Below are 25150 nucleotides of genomic sequence, written 5' to 3'. Positions count from 1 at the left end.
TTACTTATTTTCAGTTATGTTCGGGCAGTAGAAGACCCAGAGAAAATGGGGCATTGAGATGGCGCAGATGGGGCGTGGGTAGATTAAAAAATATAGTCTAAAAACGCAAAAAATACACGAAAATACTCTAGAAAAAAACATATTCTCAAAGTGGGCGGTGAGCAAAATAAGGTTGAGAAACTATGTATTAGGCGATCTAGAATCATTGAGTGAACATGATATGTTCTCCGACTTTAATTCCGTAAGTAATACGCATATATTAAAGAGGTTAAAAATGAATTTATTTTTTTTCGCAATAATTGTACACGCGCAATCAAGTTTGTTGTCAACATGGTTAGTGCGTATGGCACGCACTACGCTCGACAAATGTTATTTAATGGTGCCCCAGATACGGGAAAAGAAATAGATGAAGACAAATAATCAGATGGGAAGATGATTTAAGAAAGGCGGCAGGAACCACCTGTAAAAGAACTGCTATGGAGAGACAGATATGGAAGGATCTGGAGGTGGCCTATGTCGGAAGACAAGCGGACAATAAAGAATCTAGAGAGTAAAACAATTGCCGTGTTAATGTACTATATTGTTTGCAAATAAAGGCTTTCATTCATTCATTCATTCAATTGTAGAATTATTTATTTATGATGACGATGCTAATAAATAAAAAATTACACACTTTTTAGACCTTCAAATATATTTAATTTAATTCTGCATTATGGCAATAGCGAAAAAAATAAGATTAAACTTTTAATCTGCATATTAAAAGAAGAAACTACTATTAAAGTTGTGATGGGTCAATTCATAGCAAAATTCGAAAGAAAATGCTCGCCATAGCCCGCCGGAAAATAAATAAAATCATCTCTAATGGAATGTTATACAAATTAATTGTCTACAAATATAATTTTATCTTCCTCTTTTCTATTTGGCGACAACGCGTCCGCGTCTAAGATATCGTTAGTTCCAATATACTGCATGATTTCGTCAAGCATATCAGCGTTCTCATAACTATGTTCCAAATTTTCCTTGCCTTGTATGACGTCATACATTTCTTGATCAACATTTTCATATAGCTTGTTACCCGGTCCGCATTTCTGATTCAAATCATTGTTTGTGACATCGGATACATCTGTATCATTATCTCTTGAAGCGAAGCCATTGAACGAATCTCGGTGAATACTATTCGGCGACTGTTTCAGCCAATCACGACAGCCAATAGATACACTGGACGCGTTCGTAAAATTATACTCATTATCAAGATAATTGGGCCTTTCTAAGCAGTCGTAGCCTCCAATGACCGTTGTACTGTCAATTGTTTCATAAATTGGATCGAGAATTTCGGCAAGTCTTTCACTGGCTTGTATGGATATAATTTCAGCAACATGAAGTTTTGGTTTCATGGTTGTGTATTGTTCTTTGTCGTTGTTGTTCATAGTTACGCCGGTACTGTAGGTGAGTCGTCTGTCTGAAATGGGGTCCATTGTAACGCAGGGACCGTTAGCACCACGGATTCTTGATGCGACGGCGATCTCGGTCATCTTATACGTCTCTTTGATTAGAACGTGAACCTGAAAGTTTTATACATGTTAAATGATATAGGCACATCAATTATTAAAACGAGAATAATTCAGTTTAACAATTTTAGTAATAATTAGTTAAATCATGATTTGATTAAATTGTGATGTGAAATTATTGTAAAAAAAACATGAATTGAAAAAAGCACGAGTACCGAGCCCTATAAATACGGCCACACTGCCGACAATCGGGGGGGGAATGTCACGAATGCTCGCATAGTGTACGGACCTATTGTTAAGTCGCGAATCGCTTTTGTGTTCAAGTTTTCTGAGAAAATCTCTGCATAGAAGCACCCGTTGTTGAGGCAACGGAGGGGAGTGTCTGCGCAAGCCGAAGCCGGACCTAACATCACGCATGGTTAGGCCCCCAAGGTCACACGCATACGTCGAAAGAAGAAGCTACGATGGATCCTCTCGAGGAACCACCACCTGGCCCGTCACAAGGCCTAACAACAGAAGATGAGGAAGTCATGAAGACGCAAAACGATGTTGAGGGTACTTCACAAAAAGTGCCCCCCCCCCCCCCAGCACACCCGCCGCTGACATCCGCGCCGAGAACGCCATACCGCACCAATTATTGCCGACAGGACTTTATGAGCGTGATATCCTCACGCTCTCTCAGTTAATGCTTACTGAGGTGCTGTCGGACGGTATGCTGAGGTGGATGGCCATATATCTGCGCATTCAGAAGGCCGAACAAGAAGGTACGGAGCTTTCAGTAGACGACTAGGTCGCACTTGAGTTCGCGCAGAAGTCTATCCTTACACTGCCGCCAGTAGCTGCCAAAACGTCGCCGATGCAAATAATCGACGACAACAACCAAACGTCTCGCAAGCGACCTCTGCGACGCTCAACATCACCAGCGCAGCCAACCCGCTGGAAGCAGACAAAAACCGATGTGTCTCCGGTTTCGTCTCGACCGTACACAGAAACACCGAAACCACAGAGGGTGACTTTCGCCAAGGCGACCGCTGCACGCCCCACGCAACCCTACGTTGCCCGTCCAGCGCCGCCAAGCGCCGCTCGTCCGGCACCGCTCAATGTCGCCAGACTTGCGCCGTCCAAGGGCGCCGGGCAAGCACCGATAGCCGCAACCCGCCCATCGCAGCCCAACGCTGCGCTTCCTACGCCACCCGCTTTAGAAACGCAACCCAAGAAGCCTCGGTACCCGCCAGTAGTGATCGAAAGGCTGGAAAACTGGTCTAGCCACTTCAAGATACTGGCGGGAAAACTGAATCGACCGCCAAACGGCCGCCCGTATAAAAACGGATTCCGATTCCTGCCGGACGATGAGACTGAGTACAGAATGCTGCAGGCCTATTTCTCGGATCTCGAGAAAGAGACAGGGCTGGAGTGGCATTCAAACTCACCACCCGAAGATAGAAATGTAAAGGTGGCGATCTGAGGGCTGCCAACGGAGACTTCTACCGAAGAGATCACTGAAGCCTTAAATGCAAAGCAGTTTGACGTTGAGCATATTAAGAACATTAAAGGCAGACAAGGACATCCCGGCAGTATATTTTACGTGTCACTTAGAAAGACACAAAATATACAGTCGATATACGGGGTGACTGAATTACTAAATATGCTGGGGATCACCATTGAAGCTTGGCGAGGCAAGAAGGGCCCTTCGCAATGTCACAGATGCCAAAAGTTTCGCCACAGCTCCCACAACTGCCACCGACAGCAGGCGTGTATGCGCTGTGGAGAGCCTCACAGGGCCAGCGAATGCCCACGCCCAAAGGACGAGGCCGCCACGTGCAGGAACTGTGGCGGACCGCACCTGGCAAACTATAAAGCCTGCCCGGTATTTGTAAAAGAGATGAAAAACAAGCACGGCGGTACGGTACCCAAAACAAGTCAACCTCGGGGGAGAAAGGGTACTGTACTGACCGTGCTATCGACGGTGGAAGAAACGGCTCCGACCTCCCTAATGGCCCCAGCAAACCCATACGGCGGTTCAGTTGATAAGAAGAAGCGGGGCAAAAAGACAAAGTCAAAACCAAACGCAGAGATGCCAGCAAAATCGGCGGAGATGGGGCAGAACGTCAATGTCTTGAAAAACATGATGAAGCTGCTATATAAATAACCTATAGAAATACCTAACTATCACATATATAGAAAAGATGAGGTATCGCCGTCGGGACAGGTGTACCGAGGACTAGCAGTATTAGTTCAGCGAAGAGCGATACACCAGTTGATACCCGTCACAGAATACGGAACATTCCAAGCATTGGGAATTCTTATCAATGTGGCGGGTAAAATAATGCGTATTTATACAATTTACAGGGGAACATTCCAACGATAGTGGCAGGCGACCTTAACTCCAAACACACCGCCTGGCACTCAAGCAAGATATGCACGACGGGGCGCATTCTGTACAAGGAGATGGTTGAGGAGCGCTATGATGTCACAGGCCCTACATCGTGGACCCACTATATGCCTGACGGAAGCGGTGACGTGATCGACCTAGTGCTACACAAAGGACTCGACACCGCAATTCCAGAGTTGAGCGTACTGCACGAACTCGACTCTGACCACAGACCGGTACTGCTCACTCTGGAATTCCTTCCCTGTAGGGTCTCACATCCCCCTGCGAGACAGAATATCAACTGGGAAGTGTTCCGAAACGAATTGCATACAAGAAGCACAACAGGGCCTATAACTACAAGCAAAGACGTAGAAAATGAAACCGAGGCACTCACGAACGCCATCCAGCTCTCTCTCAAGTCAGCAACGCGCACCTCCAAGCCGGGGAAAAAGCAAGAACAGCTCCCGGCGAAGATACGGATACTAATAAACGATAAGAGAGAGACAAGGAAACTGTGGCAAAACACAAGATGTCCTACAATCAAACGTCGACTCAACCATCTCATAGAGCAAGTACGCATAGCTTTGGACGAGTAGGCAGCCGAGGGGTGGGAAAGTCACATTTTAAAAATAAATGACGAAGTACCCTCAGTCCACAAGCTATGCAAACAGCTCTCCAGCAGCCCCAAACCAGTCCAACCACTTTTGGACCGCAAAGGCCTTCTGAAGTTCGCAGCGGCAGACAGGGCGGAAATCCTGGCCGACAGTCTGGAGCGACAGTTCGCACCAAATCCAGACTTGGATCCCCAGCACACCAGAAGGGTGGAGGAACTTGTGGAGGCATATCTAGCAGGAAGAGAGATCACAAACGACCAAGACCAGCTGTTCGTGACTCCAGGCCCGGTGTCGAGGCTTATCAAACGCCTACCTACAAGAAAAGCACCTGGTCTAGACCAAATTACCAATGAAGCACTGAGGAACATGCCAGGGAAGAGTGTGGTCGTGATCACCCGCATCTTTAACGGCATATTCCGCTCCGGCCATTTTCCAGACGCCTGGAAAACAGGCAAGGTGGTGATGCTTCTAAAACCAGGGAAGGACGCCCGCAAACCGGAAAGTTACAGACCCATCACATTGCTAAGCACTCTCTCCAAACTGTTCGAGAGAGTCTTACTGAAACATGTGACGCCATACACAAAACCGAGAGAGGAGCAATTCGGGTTTAGAGCGGAACACTTCACCACCTTGCAAATCACACGAATGGTAAACGAGATGGCCGTGAGCCACAATAATAAGGAATATGTCGCAGCCGTACTGCTAGATATGGAGAAGGCCTTCGATCGCGTATGGCACGAGGGGTTGCTGTACAAGATGATCAAAACTGAGATGCCAGTGCAAATAATCAAAATATTAGCTGCATTTCTCACAAACAGAAGATTCCTTGTCTGTGTGGAGGATGCCCAATCTAGTGTTAGGCCAGTGAGAGCCGGAGTACCTCAAGGAAGCTGTCTCTCTCCGCACTGCTATGCCTGGTATACTGACGATATCCCGGTCGTTGGGCAGGCTAAGCTAGCACTATACGCGGATGATGCAGCTTTCTACGCATCCTTCTACAGACCTGAGTTTACAGTGAAAAGACTCCAACCAACACTAGAAGCGCTACCAGAATGGTTGAAGAAATGGCGATTAGTTGTGAACGTAACGAAAACGCAGGCGATCATCACCGGAAATACAAAACTACCCTCACCCTTGAAGCTGATGTCGGAGGAACTCCCATGGAGGCCGGACGTCAAATACCTGGGAGTTACCATTGACCGGAGACTCAGCTTCAAGAAGCATATTGACAACACCATCGGGATGGCGAGGGGTGCTCGCGCCAAGCTCCAGCCCATCCTGCGGTCCAAGCTGCCACTAGGAAATTGATGATATACAAAACATACATACGGTCCAGACTGACCTATGCAGCAGCAGCTTGGTACCCGTATCTCACAGCGTGGAACCGGGATCGCCTGCAAGCACATGAAAACCTCGCGTTGCGTGCCATAGTGGGGGCACCGCGATACGTACGAAACGCAACAATCTCCAAAGATTTGAAAATTGAAAATCTAGACGCCTTCGTAAGAAGGATTACAACAGACATGTTCCGGCGAACAGACGCCTCGTCACACCATCATCTGGTGGGAATTGCCCCGCTACATGCAAGACCCCCAGACGAGGAGGGTAGACGAAAAATGAAGGCGTACTCAAGGGACTGCGTGAATGAAGAGGAGGATGAAAACTCCACTAGATCCCGGAAAATTCGAAAACTGACAGACTGACCGACTAAGCTACGAGCTAAGGCAAAAAAAAAACAAAAAAAAACCAAAAAAAAAAATAAAAAAAAAATCTTTGTGCCCCAAGCAAGTAGCGACGACTCCAACTATAACCAACTGACTCTCCCAACGTCTTGGGAGAAGAAGTGCCAGGGTATAGGGCCCCGCCCTGACACCCTCCTTCCGCCCTCACACAGGGGGTGAGAAGAAAACTCGACAACGGCAATCGGGGCATTCGTGCTCAGGCTGTCGTACGGTACGGACCTCTCTTGGACGTCGTAACGCTGCCCATGGAATATACGAACGTGATAAAATACTCGAGCAGTTTTCTTTCGATAATCCAATTATGAGTGATCACCAGCGAGTCAACAATTATGACGTCACACCTTTTAAAAACAATAGACAGGTCCATTCTTCGTATATATTATTTTAAATATTTTATTTACATTTTTTTTAAATACATCCAAGTATATTAATTCTTTCAGTTTTAACACACTTAGTAAAAAGCTTACATTAAAAAGGTTTATTAGAATGGAACTGATAATCTATTCCATTTGCCAGTGGCACCTAACAATCTAAAACAATTGTTCTAAAGGAGTAAAGTATTTTACATACTGAACAGACTCTAAAAATTCAGATCAGAGTACTAACAGTTTCTTAAACAACTTCTTCTCTCTCAGATAACCATTTGTTTTCGAAGCGGTAGTAGTATTAGAAATGACACCAAAAATAAATTGTAAAGGAATTAATTTTGAGAAGATAAATGCCTTTTAAGATTTAGATATGGGATCAATCTTCTTATTTTACTAAATCTTTCACATATCTTTATTGTTTTCTTATTAAATGAATGAATGAATTCTGAATGGCCCACATGACCTTTATAGTTTCAAAATGGATGCCTTTTCAAATTAAAACGGAAATATCATAAAATGAAATATATTCCTCTTATTGATCCACACGGACCAAACACAAGTGTGTATCATGGAAGGTCGAGGGAATGAAGTTGTTTAGCGGACGTTTGAGACTGGTCTGTTTGTCTGTCTGTCGAAATATTCGAAGTATTCTACAAGTGCTTAAAGTGGGAGTGGAGCATTATTATGACAATAAGAGACGAGACGAGCAGGACGTTCAGCTGATGGTAATTGATACACATTACAATGCAGTGCCGATCAGGATTTTTGGACAACTCAAAATTTTGAACGGCACCACAATTGCGCTCATCAGCTTGAGAAGATGTTAAGTATCATTTGCCCAGTAATTTTGCGGATTCTGCGCAAACGAGCTTCCCACGACACTCTTGGGCCTGGGACTTTTTGGAGGGTGTTGTATGTATATTTTGGTAAATGTAGTATTATTATTACCTAGGGCCTCACCTCTTTGTTAACGTAGCAATACAACAGAGCGACAATGAAGCCCTGCAGCCCTTCGACCGAGTACGCCACGTAGTAGTAAATCTGTTCGTGAACGCAGCTCAACGTGTTGGGCCTTATGGCCGTGAAGATGAACTGAGTACCAAACAGCGGCATCAGAAAGAGGGTAGCTTTTGTTGTACTCCTGCGAGATATAAAGTAATATATATAGTCTAGTCAATTTAGACATTCGAAGTTACATAAAGTCCCAACAAGCTGAAAATCAGTGAAATTGTTCAAAACATAATTATAAACAATGTTTAAAAGTTCCCCATCATTCCCGTGTATGGAATATTTTTATTCAAGGTCAAAGGTCAAAAAAATGAGTTTTTCGTGAATACAGCAAAACGGTAAGTTTTATCATAAAAGTAGGCAAAAATTGTAGATCATAAAATTATCTATAAAAAATGTTTCAATACTTTTTTTCTTACGAGCCACCGTTTCTGAGAAATAACGATTCACAAAGTTATTTTTGGTCTAAATTGACCGGACTAATATGATAATAATAATATATTGACACAAATAATCTTGCCCCAAATTAGGTATAGCCTGTGTTATGGGTTGCAAGACCTTCGGTGCCCTCCAGACCGAAACACAATAATGCTTACACATTACTTCACGGCAGAAATAGGCGCCGTTGCGGTACCCATAATCTAGCCGGCATCCTGTGCAAAGGAGCCTCCCACTGGTAAATAGCCCTAGTCCCTCTTACGATACATTTAATACAATATACTTACTTAAACATACATAAATACATATAAACATCCATGACTCGGAAACAAATATATGTTATCTTTTGAAATTTGATACTCACTTCTGGTATTAAATATAAAAAAATGTACCAAAATTTATTGAATATGCGGTACTTGAACGTGCTCGGGTTCCGTCTGAGCGCAATTTGTCCTATTACAGTTCAGGTTCCCGTTTTCGCTCCCGTTCCCAACATATTACATATATGAATCTTATCTCGAAGATGATTACTATGGCAAACTAAACCTACTATTGGTATAAAGATAGTTATAACTCATCGACGTGAATTGCAGTTTTACACAAATCCCGTGAAACCCATATATTTTTCCGGGATAAAATGTAGCCTTTGCACTTTCCCAAGCTCTAGTCTATCGCTGTACCAAATTTCATCAAAATCGGTTCAGTAGTTCCGAGGTAAAAGCGTTTCAAAGAAACTTCCATTCACATTTAAAATATATGTAGGGCTATCAGGTAAAAAAAGTTACCCGAATTGGGAATGAATGAACTAAGACTAAAATTGATTCATACTCATAATCGCTAACAATTAAACAATAAACAAAGACACTCACAATTGGTTAGCATTTTCTGAATTCCGTAACTTTGTGAGCAGAACTCTCAAAACGTCCACGAACAATATGGTGTTTATCAACAGGATCAATATTCTAGGGCCGTCAAGTATCCATTGTACGTGGTCTACTGTATACACGACCCAACACGAATGGTCATTCTTTTGGCCCATCACAATAGACCAAGCCACAACCGGTGCTATAGCGATCACTGAAAAAACAATTGGTTTGTGATAACTAAAATAAGAAATAATGTCAATGATCACAAATTAATTGAAAATAAATAAAATCATATCTGTTGGAATGTTATACAACTTAATTGTCTACAAAAATAATTTTATCTTCCTCTTTTTTATGTGGCGACAACGCGTCCGCGTCTAAGATTTCGTTAGTTCCAATATACTTCGTTCTCATAACTATGTTCCAAATTTTCTTTGCGTTGTGTGACGTCATACATTTCTTGATCAACATCTCGATTCTGAACACAAAAATAATGCTGGGAGAATTTCTTGCGCCGTTTCTTCTCTCGCACAGCGCCATTTGTTTCCGAAGCGGTAGTAGTGTCTAGTATATTAGAAAAGACATCAAGAAGAGTTCTATAGGAATCAATTTTGAGAAAATAAATGCCACAGTGACACAACCGGTGTAGAGCAGCTGACAGTATCTTTCTCGCTCGGGTACACTTGGCGGCCCCGAGTTCACCCGATCGTGACCTTTCACATCAGAGCGTGATGGATCAGCCTTACCTACTACCATGGAGGGTAGAGGCAAGAAGAATCATCTCATATGGGAGAAAAATTGAAAAAGTGTCCAGCTTATGCTGTAAATAACAGTTCAAAATGCTTAACAGTGGCGCTGGTGTGGGATGAAGTATGGTGAATGTAGCAATTGTAAACGAATTGAAGTATGCCGCGTTAATTATTGGAAAGTTCAACAACTTTCGTTTTACAAAATAATGTAGTAAATACAATCTTAAATAAATATTATGTGGAAACGTGCACCTAGATTGATGATTTTTTTTTTTGAGAGGAGGAAATACTGTTACGTATTTACGCCCATTTACGTAATATGTCGGACTCGAGTGTCCGCGTAAGCGGATGCCCCATACCGACTAAAACCTCCTCTGTGCTGTTAGCAGTCCTGGCTTTCACAGCGAAGTAGGACATGGGCCGTGGAGGCCGCAAAGACTACGCAACAACAGTCGCGGGGCGTCTCCTAAGGAGACTCGAACCTCAGACCGGCTGTGTGCTTGTGGGAAGATTGATGATGATTTGTATTATTATTATTTAGATTATTATTAGTTTAGATTGGTATTATTTTATATATAAGATCTTCTTTTAAGATTTATCCTGATGCTACTGTAGCGCCACCCTAATTTAATCCATATTGACGGACACATTTTCATATACACGGATTCTCCTTACCTTTACCTTCCATACCTACTAACTACAAAAATCAGAAAACATCTCAACCTACGACCTGGGATCGGTTGAATGCCTGATCTATTTATCCAGGTCGAACCTGGACTATGATATACAGGCTGAATGAAATAGGGACTGCTCTACTACTTCACGTCGGTTATACAGTCACTCAGGTGAAATAGATGTACTTTCTGGGACTCGTACAAATACAATTACGAATAAAACGAATAGTATAGAATATCCTACTGCACCGTCAGTTTGATATTTACATCTTGTACAGTATTCGATTTTAATTTCAACTTGATAACTCCACAAAAACCTCTTCCACAAAGGGTCTTCACAGATAGTGTCTTCTTCAAAGAAGAATGGGGAAAGTGGTCCAGCTACTCAACACTAATGAAACCTCTCTCAAGAAGATCGCGGAATGGGGTAACTGGACTTTGTGCAATTTAACCCCCAGCAGACTCAAGTTTGCGCGTTAACCACAAAAAAACCCCATTTGTCGTATCACCGCTCTTCGACAACACATCCCTTAAAGCCTCGCCTAGTATCGGAATACTGGGTAACGAAATCTCGAGCGATTGCCAATTCCGTGGCCATCTGGAGGGCAAAGCCAAATTGGCTTCGAAGAAACTGGGCGTCATTAATAGAGCACGGCAATACTTCAAGCCGGCTCACATACTAGCGCTCTACAAAGCGCAGGTCCGGCCACACATGGAGTATTGCTGTCATCTCTGGTCTGGCGTACCCCAGTATCAGCTCAATCCATTTGACCGCGTGCAACGCAGAGCAGGCGAATTGTCAGGGACCCAGTGATATGTGAACGGCTGGATCACTTGGCGTTGCGTAGAGACGTCGCTTCACTGTGTGTCTTCTGCCACATTTGTCACGGGGAGTGTTCCGAAGAGCTGTTTAACCTGATTCCTGCCTCCGAATTCCACCTTCGCACGACACGCCATAACATCACCAAATCATCCCCACCATTTGGATGTGTGGCGGTCCTCCACAGTGCGGATTTCAAAGAGCTTTCTTCCACGTGCTGGGACGATACACGCATGGGTACCTTCAAAAAAAGCGCGTACATCTTTCTTAAAGGCCGGCAACGCTCCTGTGATTCCTCTGGTGTTGCAGGAGAATGTGGGCCATCACTTAACACCAGGTGACCCGTACGCTCGTTTGTCCTCCTATTCCATAAAATAAAAAAAACCTACATCAGTGATAGGCTAAGCCTGAAGCCTCATTATTTTTTGTATATTTTATTTGCTATAAATTAACCCGAAAAAGGAACATACTTTTTCATGGTCAAGTCGGATTTGCAAAGAGTCAGAGAAAAAACGGTCGAACGAATACATTACTTACGAACCCTGCCTTAACGATGAGCGATATCTATATGATTGTTTAGTATATATATCTGGCAGTATTGGAACAACAGCTAATATAGTCATCGTATTCGTATCGCTTCGTCCGCATTTACCGGTGTGGTATGTCGTGGATACCAGCTAATACAAAATATAACGAATACAAGATTGACGATACGCCAATACTTTTAATTATCTACAATCTCATGTGTAGCTCCACGAGTAAAGTACCAAGTTGCGATGGATTGATGCAATTGAAAATGCCAGGGAAGTATATTAAGAATCTGGCTCAGTATGTATAACTATATGTACCTATTTATTATACAAGATTAACGTGATTGATTGTATTTATATAAGGCTGTTTTAGTTCGGAGTTTTCCTGCGATATCGTATCAGAGATGAGGAGATCCGTAGGAGAACCAAAGTCACTGATAAAGCCCAAATGATTGCGAAAGTGGCAGTGGGCAGGGCATATAGCTCGTCGGACAGATGGCCATTGGGGCAGTAATCCTCGAATGGCGACCACGTACCGGAAGACACACTGTTGGTAGGCCCCCAAAAGATAGACTGATCCTGGAATAGGTTGGATGAGGGCAGCGAAGGACCGATCTGCGTGGAGATCTTTGGGGGAGGCATTTGTCTAGCATTGGGCGTCTTCCGACTGATATGATGATGATATAAGGGAGATTTGTGTAAACTATACCAGCTCCGAGTGCGTTCAGCCATTTCATGTTCCATTCTTTGCGGAAGACGGCGACAATGAGTCTGTGCACGTACAATCCTTCAACGAGCATGCAGACGAACACAGCGTTTGCTGCAACACGCTCTGCTATGGCGAGTGCTCGACAAGCGATGCCATGCTGGGACATAACTGTGTCTTCAGCGTTTGTTAGCTCGTCTATATAGATCTGAAATACATTGGTGAATTGGTGAGACAGTACAAAATCATAATTCAGATTATTTATTGGGATAAATTTTCTAATTTGAACACTTCATCAAACTTTCCCATCGGCAAACACTCGAATGACGTTAGAATTACTCATAACGTAACGCGTTTATACGAAATTATCGATTAACGGCCGTTTTCAATAACCTATCTATCCTTAGTTTAACTTACTAGAGGTAGAGTAGTAGTAATCTTTCCTTTTACGCTTACTTACATTTTAATAACCTATTGACAGATAGCATTGGACTTTATTATAACTATATTGGACATAACTATGGATAGATAAGATCTTGTCATTGAACGGTGACAGCAATGTATCCGTAATTTAACAAAGGATAGATAGGTTATTGAAAACGGCCGTAAATATATATCAGGAATTAACCTTCCGAAATCGGCAAGTGTGATCGGCGTGATTTTGGCGCACGCACAGCGGTCTGTCAATGCGTATCATTTTACGTGTATTTATGGATTGCTTATAATTATGATGATTTGAGTGAATGTATCACAAAGCTATTGAAACACGCCATAAGACCTTGCAAAATAAACTATCTTATAAACAAAATAAGGGTCAAATTTTTGTCAAGGCGTAGTGTGCCATACGGCACTTCCGATTTTCATGTATCTGCAAAATCTATTGCCCTGGTGCACTTGCCGATTTCGGAAGGCAAGGAATCAGGCGAGGCCCATGATTGTTATAATATAAAGACTAGCCAAAAATTATTTAAAATAGTAAAGAAAAGTGAGCACACTTAGTCCCTAATCGTAGGTTACTTCTTAAAAAGAATGTTCTGACTTGGAATCGACATATGTCTACTGTGTCAATTTACTTGAATTGATACGCCTAAATCAACTTCTTTTTTTTTCTGATTTTAGGCACTGAAAATTTCGGGAATCAAGCAAGTGACACAACATTATTATTTAAAAATGTATTTATTGCTTTTAGAAGTATTCTCCGCGGATGGAAATCCTATTTTGAATAAAAATATTTGAATTTGAATTTGAAGCATTGAAGCAACCATTCCATTCGGAAGTTGGGGTCTCCAAAATGGCCGTTTTTTAGGCGTCCACAGTTTCTTCAGGTGATGAAAATCTCAGACCACGCAATTTATTATTTATTTTAGGGAAAGTATAGAAATCATTAGGGCTTAGGTCGGGGATGTACGGCGGATGGTCTAATAATTCTATGTTTTCTTGCTCTAAAAACTCTTTTGTTCTGTGCGCGGTGTGAGAACTGAGAACTCGCATTGTCGTGATGGAGGATGATGCGGCGGTTGCAGTTCTCTTTACGGAGTTCAGAAACGAACTGTGGCAAACAAATGCTAGCATACCATTCTGCATTAACCGTTCTTTGTCCCTCAAGAGGAATAGTGGCAACATGGCCGGTTTTGGAGATAAAAGTGGCCACCATTTTTTTTGCAACACTCCGTGAACGAACAATTTTTGTTGGCTTTAACTCATTTTCGAACACCCAAACCCGTGACTAGTTATTTGTTTCGGTTTCGTACGCATATATCCAGGATGCGTCAGCTGATACGATGTTGTATAAAGCATTTGAGGATCCTGCGTGGAATCTTTCGAGAGTTCTGACGCACCAAGTAACGCAAGCCGCTTTTTGCTCTTCACAGAGTAAATGCGGTATCCATCGGGAAAACAATTTTTTAACACCTAATTGTTCATGCAAGATTATTTGTATTTGACTCATGCCAATGTCTAAAGTTGCCTGAAATTCGCGGTATGTCACATGTCGATCTTCTTTAATCAGCTTACGCACAGTATCAACGTTTTCTTTGGTGATTGCAGTTTTTTGACGACCTTGACGGGGATCATCACTGAGCTTGACACGTCCACGTTGAAATTCAGCAAAACAGCGATAAATTGTGGTTTTGGATGGGGCTTCATCACCAAATGCAGAAATCATCCGGTCAACACACTGCTTTTGTGTTAAACCACTTCGAAAGTCATAATAAATCATCGCTCTAGAATTTTCTCGAGTCAATTCCATTTTCTCAACGACTAAACAAGTTTGACAAGACCTTGTGACAAGACCGAGATTTTTTTTTAAATAAATAAATGGTATTCGATTTTTAAAACCAAGGAGTTAATCGGAAATTAAAAAGATTTTAATATGACAGGAACAGTGGAAATATTCCATTCCCGATACTTTCAGTGCAGCCTATGTATAAATTCCTATTCCAATAGGTATATGGGGCAACTAAAAGTTTTGCACTTCTAGCTAATCGGAACTATTTGAATTTCCAATGATTTGAATTTTTTGAAACGTTGCAACCTTCTTAGTAATAAAAAAAAAACAATTGGCGGGAAATCATTTGTCAATTGTTTTTTATCGCACATCAAAGTTCTACGTATGCAACGAAAATGGAATTAAGTCGAAAAGATTTTAGTGCGATGATTTTTATGATTTTAGAAGCTCAACATTTGTCACATTGTCAGAAACGTGGATTTATTGTCTTGAACCCGAAAAAAAAAACATCTTGTGAATGGGTGTTTGGAAATGAGAACAGGCCAACAAAAGTGACGCAGGCGAGAAACGTTGGTATATGGAATTATCGCATTTTTTTTTCTCAGCTACTTTCCCATCTGCTCAATTCCACTTGAAGATGCAAAGAGTGTTAATGCCGAGTTGTATTCTACCATTTGTTTACCCAGGGTGTTAAAAAAGTTCGCGAAAGACGACCAAAAGCCGAGTTCTCATACCTACATCATGATAACGCTTCTTCACAGTCGGCCAACAAAGCCATTAATTCAAACTAAGGCATTTTTAGCTTCCGAAAAAGTACAAATCGTCACCCATCCTGCACATAGCCCCGACCTAGCACCCTGTAATTTCTGTATTTTCCCCAAAATCAAAGATTTGATGAGAGGTTTCACTTTACCAACTCCGAAGAGGCAGTGATAGCATTTAATCAGCACGTGGAAAACATTCCTTCAGATGTGTGGTCCTCCTGTTTTCAAGAATGGTTGGATCGCATGAAAAATGTGTTTAAAATGTAAAGGAGAGTATTTTCAAAAGCAATAAACATAATATTTTGGTTATAACATGTTGCTTTTTTAAGTTACGCAAAATTTAGTGTGACCTACGTATTAAGTATCATAAATACTAAACTTATTTACCTCGCTCCTGCTAACAATCACGAATAAGTTCCTCAAAACAATAGCAATCAATAAATTCCTGTGTAATATCACCCTTGTGACTCTCAATCTTTTGTAGAAATAGAAAATCAAAATGGCCGGAACACAAGCGGCTATTGACAGTGCCAACATCACGATGTGCAGCCTATATCTTCTCAGTAACCTGGGCGTGACGCTGCAAGTACTGTAATCAGTCTGAATCTCCCACGTTCCGTTTTGAAAGCACTTTTTGCTGCTGAAATCTGAAAAGTGATACATGTGTCATATACTAATGCTACCAACGTTATGGAGCGCCGTTAGATATCCCAATTAATAATTACATTTATATAACTGCTGTTATTTATTTTTTTGAACGAAGCGGGAATCAAAGCCGCGACCTCTAGCGTTCCGTGCGAGTGCTCTTCCAACTGACTTACCGTTCGAGTGACGTATTGTTGATAAAATCTTGTATGTTCAACTCGCAAAATATTTGTTTTCAAATTTTATTTGGGGTTTAATCCCAGAAGTGATGTTTCTCACTTTAAAACAACAAATTGTTTAGATTTGCAAGAGCGACATCTCAAGTCAATTTCCTAATATGCAAATATTGGAGTTGAGCAGGTTATCAACTGTAAAGAAGATCCTATAGATGAAGCCACACCTGAGAGTTGAACAAAGCATACAAGATTTTATGGCGATACGTCACTCAAACGGTTAACTCAGTTGGAAGAGCACTCGCACGGAACGCGAGAGGTCGCGGTTTCGAGTCCCGCATCGTGCATTTTGTATTCAAATTTTATTTGTGTTCGGTGATCAATTGCTGAATTTAATATTATTACCAATAACCAAGACATTCGTCATTTTAATTAAAAGAAGACTTACGGTTGCATGAAGGGCCGGCGTTGGAGTATGCGAATTCAGAACACACGGCGTATGCCGTCGTTCCCAGCTCACCAGGAAGCCAGCATGTCCAGCCATCAAACGTGGTGGCACAGTCTTCTCTTCCTGAAACATTATCATTTTAAGGGTTTCATAGCCAAAGGTTAACCAAACAAATAGATTTACCATATTTCTTCAATAAGCATCAACACTTGATGGGCCTAAAAAGTATATACCATACTTTTTATAAATTAATTATGGACTTATGAGACCTTTTTTATGACAATAAGGGATAAGACGAGCAAGACGTTCAGTTGATACTCCCTGCCCATTGCAACACGATGCCGCTCAGGATTCTTGAAAACCAAAAAATTCTTAGTAGCACTACAATTGCGCTCGTCACCTTGAGATATAAGATTTTAAGTCTCATTTGCCCAGTAATTTCACTAACTACGGTGCCGGTCAGACCGAAACACAATAATGCTTACACATTACTGCTTTGCGGCAGAAATAGGCGCCGTTGTGGTACCCATAATCCTGTGGCATCCTGTGCAAAGGAGTAATGATAAGGAGTCTAGTACCTAAATCCAATGAAATAGTAAGTAGAAAAATTACAGTTAATTACAATTGAAATGTAATTATTTAGCAAAATGATTAAAACGTCTAGTTAAACAATTTTGCTAGTTTCAAGGGGCTCTTACCAAAACACTTTGTCTTTGCGTGGCGTTGTATTCAAAGCGCGGTCGAAACACAACTGAACGAAAACTCTGCTAAATAGCAGGACCTAGCGCGGTCATACGTTGTAATGGGCAGACGTTTTTAAAGTCTTACCATCGTCAGTAAGAATAGACTTGTTCATGTAATGGCTGCAACAATCGCTGGCCTCATAGAAGCACTTCTCCCAGCGCCCTTGTGCCGCTGGGACCACGGCATTTCTCACGGCAGCAGCAACCTCTTCAAATGCGGGGTCGAATGGATAACAGGCACAATTACCGTCTTGTTTGACCTAGGCACATGAAAGACATAAGTTAAAAATATAAAATTATTTACATAGCAGTCTTATAAACAAACTTATAGGGAATTAACATTATTTTAAAGCATAATAGTATACATAAATACAATATCCAAATGTTTTGGGCTTTCTTGAGTGTTAATTCCGCCAATATTTATCTTTAAGCAATTCGACACATGTTTCGCCTCCACACGAGGCATGCTCAGGAGAGGTTGACTCGCCAAACTCTGGCACGAGACTTGAATCCGCCCATCTAAATTCAAATTCAAAATTCAAATTCAAAAACACTTTATTCATGTAGGTCACGGAAATGACACTTATGAATGTCAAAAAAAAAATATAAAAAAAAATAAAAATATTGTTTCATAATTGAATTTACCGCTACTTCGTAAAGGGTTGAGCTAATGAGAAGAAGTAGCAAGAAACTCATTGCCACTCTATTAAGTCATTTACATTTTAATTGTTTTACAAATCATTTCAATTACAATATATGCAAAGTGACGCAACAAAGATACTCAAATGGCAAAAACTGAAAAGCTTACACGAGTAAGTCAAAAAAAGAAAAAAAAGTAAATTAATACTTATAAACACAAGAGTTATTGAGTAAAGTAGATGCATCAATCCACACATACCGTAAATAAATAGAGGCATTATGTGAGCATTTCATAAAATAAAATACATAATAACTTTAACTTTAAAGGAAATAATAATTATAATAAACACATCAAGCAGACCTCCCGGTAACAAGATCATCCAGCCACCACGAGTAGCACCCGTTCACGACCAGCATCTATGTGTTAGGTATACCAGATGATCGCCTGCCGACCGACCATGGCGAAAGCCGTACGGCCGGTCGTTGATCACCTGGTGACCTTCTAGGTATACCAAGAGCTGGCGGTTAATTGTGCTCTCCATGATTTTGGAGAGCAGGGAGGTAATAGCTCTAGACCTGTAGTTTGCCGGATCCGTACTGTTTCCTTTTTTTTGGATCGGATCGACAAGGGTTGACTTCATTAGTCAGTGACTACGCCTTTTGAATAAGAGTGCCGGAATAAATGCGTTAGCACCGGCGTCAACTCAGGGGCACACGTTCTAAGCACGATTGGAGAAATGCCATCCGGCCCGCTCGACTTCCTGACGTCCAACGAAAACAGAGTTCGCCAGAAGATTGCCTGCCATGCCGTTTGCCGAATATAAAAAAACTGCACAATGATTAAAAATAATATCAGTATTCAAAGAAAAATATAATATGGATAGGTATCCGATATCTTTTGAACTCGTAGCATCATACCAAAGTATGCCAACTAGATCTGCATTTCGTGTTTTTTTCAACTTATTTTCGTAGCTGTTTATTGAAAAGCAAAGTATGCTTCGCCGAACATCTTAACTTCGACAAACAACAGCAAGTAAGGCCACAGAGTACTTACAATACACACACAACAGACTATTTATACATGTATTGTGTTGTTTGATCTTTTAACGCGTAGCTAGATCGTTGAAAAATCCTACGTGGCTTAAAACCAATTCATTAAACATTATTATAATATTATAATTTCCATTAAACCGTGGACTCATAACACTAATAATCATTGGCACGGTCGCACATTCTACTAGGTTACCCGTCACCACAAGGTGACGTCCAACGAAAACAGAGTTCGCCAGAAGATGCATGCCATGACCATGGCGAAAGCCGTACTGTCGGTGCTTGATCAACTAGGCGACGTTCTAGAGTCGTAGTCTAGAGAGTAGAGGTATACCAAGAGCTGGCGGTTAATTATGCTCTACATGATTTTGGTGAGTAGGGATAGTATCTTAAAATAACTACAGAACAACTAGGTTCATAAAAAAATTATAGATACTTTTAAAACAACTTTTTAAACTATACAAATAAATAAATATGTATATGGAATTAAAATTTTATGATGAGAAATATTAGTAAAGAGATGCGTTCTATTTAAGTAAAATAACTTATGTGACGTTAAAAATATTAACAATGTAATATTATTAAAATGTTAACATACAGATGGAAAGAGATTATATAAAAAAAATTGTGATTAGTGAAGATCTTAAAATACATACAAATTTAATATTATGATAATCATTATAATGGAGGGTAGAGGCAAAGCAATCCGTATATATAATCTGTAAAAAGTATCCGTTAAAATGCGTTAATTAGGGTGGCGCCACAGTCGCATCAGGGTAAATCTTAAAAAAAGCGCAAAATATAAAATAATACTAATCACTCTAGGTGCACGTTTCCCTATAATAATTCTGTAAGCTTATAATATTTACAACATTATTTTGTACAACATTAGATGTTGAAATTTTAAGTTAAATAGTAACTACTAGTCGACAATAGTAGACAATAATATTAATATTTTTTAACTCAGCATACTTTCAATTCGTTCACAATTGCTACATTCACCATACTTCATGCCATACCCTGTGCCTACACCAGCGCTATTATACTAGTCCATATGGATTACCTAATAAGTCATCAACTGCAGGTTTACATCCAAAGAATTTTGACTTATATTATGAAATAATGAATATTATATCTAATCTATCATAAAAATAATGCAAACCACAAATCAATCTCACTCAATAATGGTCGTTTTATCTGATTTGTGTGTCAACTAATTATTTTTTTACATAATACAGTAGGTAAAGTGTCGGTTTTTATCTTAATAATAAAAGCGATGACGAATATTTAATGTTTTGATTACAATCGCATAACGAAGGTCAAATTACGTTACTTATTGACATATCTTTGTGTGCAAAGTGTGATAGGGCAGTAGCCCTATTCTCGCAACAAAACAAGAATAGGAGCTATTCCTGTCAAAGTCACGCGTGGCGAGTGTAGGTACCTACTATTACATTTGGCTTGGCACCGACTTCAAACCTATCATTTGGTAGCAATAATAGTATTTTATTAATATTAAAGGTATTAGGTTTGTAGAAGAGGTGAATTAGATTAAGTCTTTATAAAGTTATTTTATACTTTTCAGATTTTGTAGTTTATGTTTCATGACCTCATCAGAGTACGTTTTCATTGGGATAAGAAAAAGGCAACTTTTAAACAAAATCTAATATAAAAACACAGTTACAACCCACGCCTTATTAATCCTTTAAAAAGTGTTTTATTTAAATAATTACAGGAACTTAAAACTATTGGAAGTATACCAAAAATATTGGCAGCAGAATCGCTTTGGATAGAGAGGCTGGTCCGCTTGCCGAAATAACTGCCAGCGCTTAGTAACTACATATTAATAGTAATTGATATAAATAATCAATAAACGGATATTAATCGGAACATTGGTATAAGTGGCGGCACGTAAGTCTAGCTGAAGGAAACGTGGAGGGGATAACTGCTTATGGGTACTGTCGCGGACGCTTTACAAATATAACTTTAATTAATTAATAGTAAAATAATATAATGATAATTAGCACAGAGCGAAGAGTTGGCAGAACAAATAAACGGTGGACTGATGACTTAATAGAGATAGCAGGAAAAGACTGGATGCATAAAAGCAAAAATCTAACACTATGGAAAAACATGGAGGAGGCCTTTACTCTAACGAGATCCACAACTCAAATAAATAGAAGCATAAGCAACTAATCTTACTAACACCAAACTATTAGAAATATATCTTACCTACTAATACTACTAATAATTCGCTTGTGTAAAAAGAGTTTTGGATTAAATGAGGCTTTATTATTATTATTATTATTAATTAGCACAGAGCGAGATGTGGAGGAGAGCTGCGTGTCGGTAGGTACTGTTGCGAATGCAAATATTATGCTTTGAAAAATATTTAATGTTAAAGTGTTAAGTACTTCTGTACAAAGTTAATTACGCCAGAGTTGTCAAAAAAATTCTCAACAATAGTGTGAGTGTATGTGTATTTAGCCTACCAACTCAAACTTAACAATAAACAACAAAAAAAATAACAATACAATTCAGAACGTGACTGTACACTGGAAATGCCCGGAGTGCCGTATCGGTACGGGGGACGGAATACGACTGGAGAGCCAATCCGCACTACGCAAGCTCACATTAAAATTAGAGAAAGTCAAAATATACGTACGATTTCTAAGCAAGGTGCAAATAAATCTCCATAAATACACCCGGCACCCAAATTGATAGGGTTGGATCCGTTTATATACAAGAAGTTGGGAGTATATTGCAGGCAGCCCCTGCCGGCGACCCAGCGGTAGATTTGCTCGTGGTATGCAACATTGCGGTAGTTGCAGGTATTGTCGATGAATGGTGGAACAGCATCCGGTGGTTCCTGGTGCAAATTCATTTTTATATTAGAATATAAATACTACCTGGTGCTTACTCTTTTAGTAAACTAGCCGTTCCCGCCCGCTTCTCTGGGCGAATTTTAAAAGGAAGGAACGTTGGAATTCGAAAAATAACCTATAAACCACGTAGGATAAATTTTGCATCGAATGGTGGTAGTTTCATGTCGATACGATCTGTGGTTGAAGCTTACACTAACACAAAGTGTCATACAAATCGCGAGTGTAAAACGTAGCTTGTCACGCACACTAAAGTAATACACCTGGCCTGTTTTCATCGGTTGTTCAGAAGCAAGAGGCTCTATCTACGTATAAATTATATAAACATAAAATTAAAAAAGTCTCTTAAAGATTTCAGAAAACCGGCGAGCCGTCACGTGTGACACTACAAGTCAGCAAATTAAAAAGCATTCGATCTCATTCATCCTAATACATCGTACCTTTCCTTTTTCATCCAAACGTACCCTGAGTTACCCAGGGTTTTTCATCCTACCCTCATTTTTGGGTTTGTTTTCCTTCACATTACTTTTATGGTGATTTTTTTTTATAGAAAAGCAGGACAAACGAGCGTACGGGTCATCTGGTGTTAAGTGATCACCACCACCCACTTTCTCTTGCAACAACGTCACAATAAAGATATTATATAAAATAATTCCTTATTTTAGCTTGTAAACTAATAAGAAAAGTGAAAAATATAACTAAATATAAGAAATTTAAATAAATTACTGCAATGTGTTTCTGTTACAATAACTTATAATTTTAAGTTCAGCATGTGAAACTGATCTGATCAAGATCACCAGAATACGTTGGATGATGGCAGAGCAGGACCGACCGTCAGGGAGATCTTTGAGGAAGGCCTTTGTCCAGTAGTGGACATCTTCTGGCTGATATGTTTATGTCGAACTGATGACTTTTCTATTTTCATACCAAGCTCAGTGTATGGTGCTCGGTGGCAAATCCCAGCCCTAGTTCAACGCGTTGGCTAAAGTTGCAGCTGTGTACAAACAACTGGAGAGTAGATTATTTGTTGCAGCGCTGGTCACAAAGGACTGAACTGCAAAGTTCTATAGAGAAATCACAGTCGCCCATGGGATATCTATGCTGTTGCATAGAGATGACTTGAATGACAAGCTTTAATTTGTCAGAAACACTTAAGTTCTGGGCGTTGCAAAAGCTGCTCTTTTTAACTGCAGCCAGCCATCTATTCTGCCATGCTGATGAAGCCTCATGCCCTGGTAAATACGGCCATACTGTTTGCCTTAAACTCGACTTTTAACTACTATGGAATGACAAAACCTTTCAATATGTGAGGGCGATAGCGTATTAAGTAGTATTCCACACCAGCGGCCTTCAACGGCTTCAGGGATTCAACGTCATGCCATCAGGTCTCTTGCTATCGTCACGTGAAGGTAGCAAAAGTTCGACTGATGACTTCTGACTGAAGGTATGATAGACCATGGTTACCAAGGCTGTTTACTTTGACTCCATAGTGGTACCCAGGCACACTAAACCAAAGAAAAATACATAAATCTCCTTTGGAAAATTTATCGGAGAGATGAAGTCGTTTTTATCACAATGTGACCAATCGGTTCCTTGTTTTCCAAATCGGTAAGTCAAAAACAATAAATCATATTGTCTAAAAATATAAATCACACAAACCTCACAAATGTATATATTCGGCTTTTGGCAAATGAGCTGGTCATTGGTCTTCAGTGCCAATCGAGGATAACGTTGGTGCCACACATTATGGTCCAAATTCAAGAAGTCATCATTGGTATAAGCTAGGACCTGTGTAAAATTAAACTCGAATTGTAATAGAAATTATTAAGAAAAGGTATATGACTAAATATTATATGGTCACAAAGCCAGAAACTTTATTTTCAAATAATATGTTTGTCATCATAGTTTATGAGCTTAAGATAAAGCATATTGTCAAACCTTCTATATGAGCAGCCTGTGGGTCAGATATACTCAAAGAAAGCTTAGCGCGTTCAGAACAACAGTGGTTTCAGGTTGATGTTTGGGCTGCCCCGCTTTTGCAGTGCTTCAGCAATGCTCGCGGATACGAGGGTGGACGGCTTCCATGCCATCCAACGCAAATGAACCGAGTCATTGCTGAAGAGGTTGCGGGGTAGCCCTAACATCCTTCTGTAAACCATTACTAGTCATTACGATGCGCCATTTTTAAAGGCATTTATGCGGCTTCATGTGCCTGTTTAGTTATAATTATACTAACAAAATTTAGGACATGTTACTAACAATTACTATGATTTTTTTTTAATCAAAATATTATTATTATAATATAAACCTTTAGATCGACCAATATCCAACCAATCCACGCAATCAAAGGTTTATAGGGTCTCGTCATCATGATTCACATAACTTTTCACATTCTCTAGTACCATAATGTAATATTGAAAACAGCACTTCGTCCACATGTAACTAACGATCAGTAATCACTAAACAGGCTCCTGAAGAAGCACTCTATTTGGCAACTGGCTTCAAACTTAGCACGGGTCAAAACCATAACAATCTTTGTTTGTAGTGTGTATTGAATATATTTTGTTTCGCGTCTAGAATGCCACTGATTGTGTTATACGGTGTTTACAAATTATCTTCGCGACAATCATATATTGTTATCAGGAATAATTCGAAATACGCCGTGATTGCAATGCTTACTGGAATAAAAATGATATTAATAATATGTTATCTACAGTTTGAAAATCATTTAAAGTCATGGGCTACCTATGACTACTAGGTAATACATACGTAGAATCCTTTTATTTTAATCAATTTGTTATGTTTTTTAGGTGATAACAATCACTTCTGGGATTAATTACACAAACAAAACTTAAAACAAAATTTAATGAACGTTGCGGAACTCGAACCCGCGACCACTCGCGGTCCATGCGAGCGCTCTTTCAACTGTTAAGATGTCTTTAAGCTTCTGGACTGGAACGGACTGGGCATCAACATCACCAGCGAATACATCACTCACCTTCGATTACTAATCGTAACGATATCGTAATCATGGCAGAGACCATGGAAGACTTAAGCCATATGCTCGATGGCCTCAATACACCTTCCCAAGGAGTAGGGCTCAAAATGAACATGGACAAGACGAAGATCATGTCAAATGTCCATGTCGCACCTACTCCCATAACAATTGGTAACTGTACTCTCGA

General features: G+C 40.3%; 1 protein-coding gene across 1 annotated transcript; it reads right to left on the bottom strand.

Annotated features, from left to right (window-relative positions):
- Positions 1-670: 670 nt before the first annotated feature.
- Positions 671-24537, bottom strand: LOC126964986 (parathyroid hormone 2 receptor-like). Its single transcript, XM_050808370.1, has 10 exons — positions 24274-24537; positions 23625-23753; positions 21749-21952; positions 17480-17654; positions 16652-16774; positions 15773-16032; positions 12398-12602; positions 8919-9126; positions 7564-7744; positions 671-1562 (listed from the first exon to the last, which is right to left on the bottom strand). Exons 1-10 carry the CDS (start codon positions 24334-24336, stop codon positions 879-881), a joined length of 2232 nt encoding a protein of 743 aa, XP_050664327.1. The 5' UTR covers positions 24337-24537; the 3' UTR covers positions 671-878.
- Positions 24538-25150: the final 613 nt, after the last annotated feature.

The sequence above is a fragment of the Leptidea sinapis genome, chromosome 6, assembly GCF_905404315.1.
Source record: "Leptidea sinapis chromosome 6, ilLepSina1.1, whole genome shotgun sequence".
In the NCBI taxonomy this organism is placed as follows: Eukaryota; Metazoa; Arthropoda; class Insecta; order Lepidoptera; family Pieridae; genus Leptidea; species Leptidea sinapis.
The sequence above is the reverse complement of the archived record's forward strand: the minus strand, read 5'-3'. Positions and strand labels throughout refer to the sequence as shown.

Coding starts and splice junctions, on each gene's coding strand:
- LOC126964986 (XM_050808370.1), bottom strand. CDS start 24,336: ATGATGACGAGACCCTATAAACCTTTGATTGCGTGGATTGGTTGGATA. Junction 16,775..17,479: donor GTCTATTCTTACTGACGATG/GTAAGACTTTAA, acceptor ATAATGTTTCAG/GAAGAGAAGACTGTGCCACC. Junction 12,603..15,772: donor TGATTGTTAGCAGGAGCGAG/GTAAATAAGTTT, acceptor AATGTATTTCAG/ATCTATATAGACGAGCTAAC.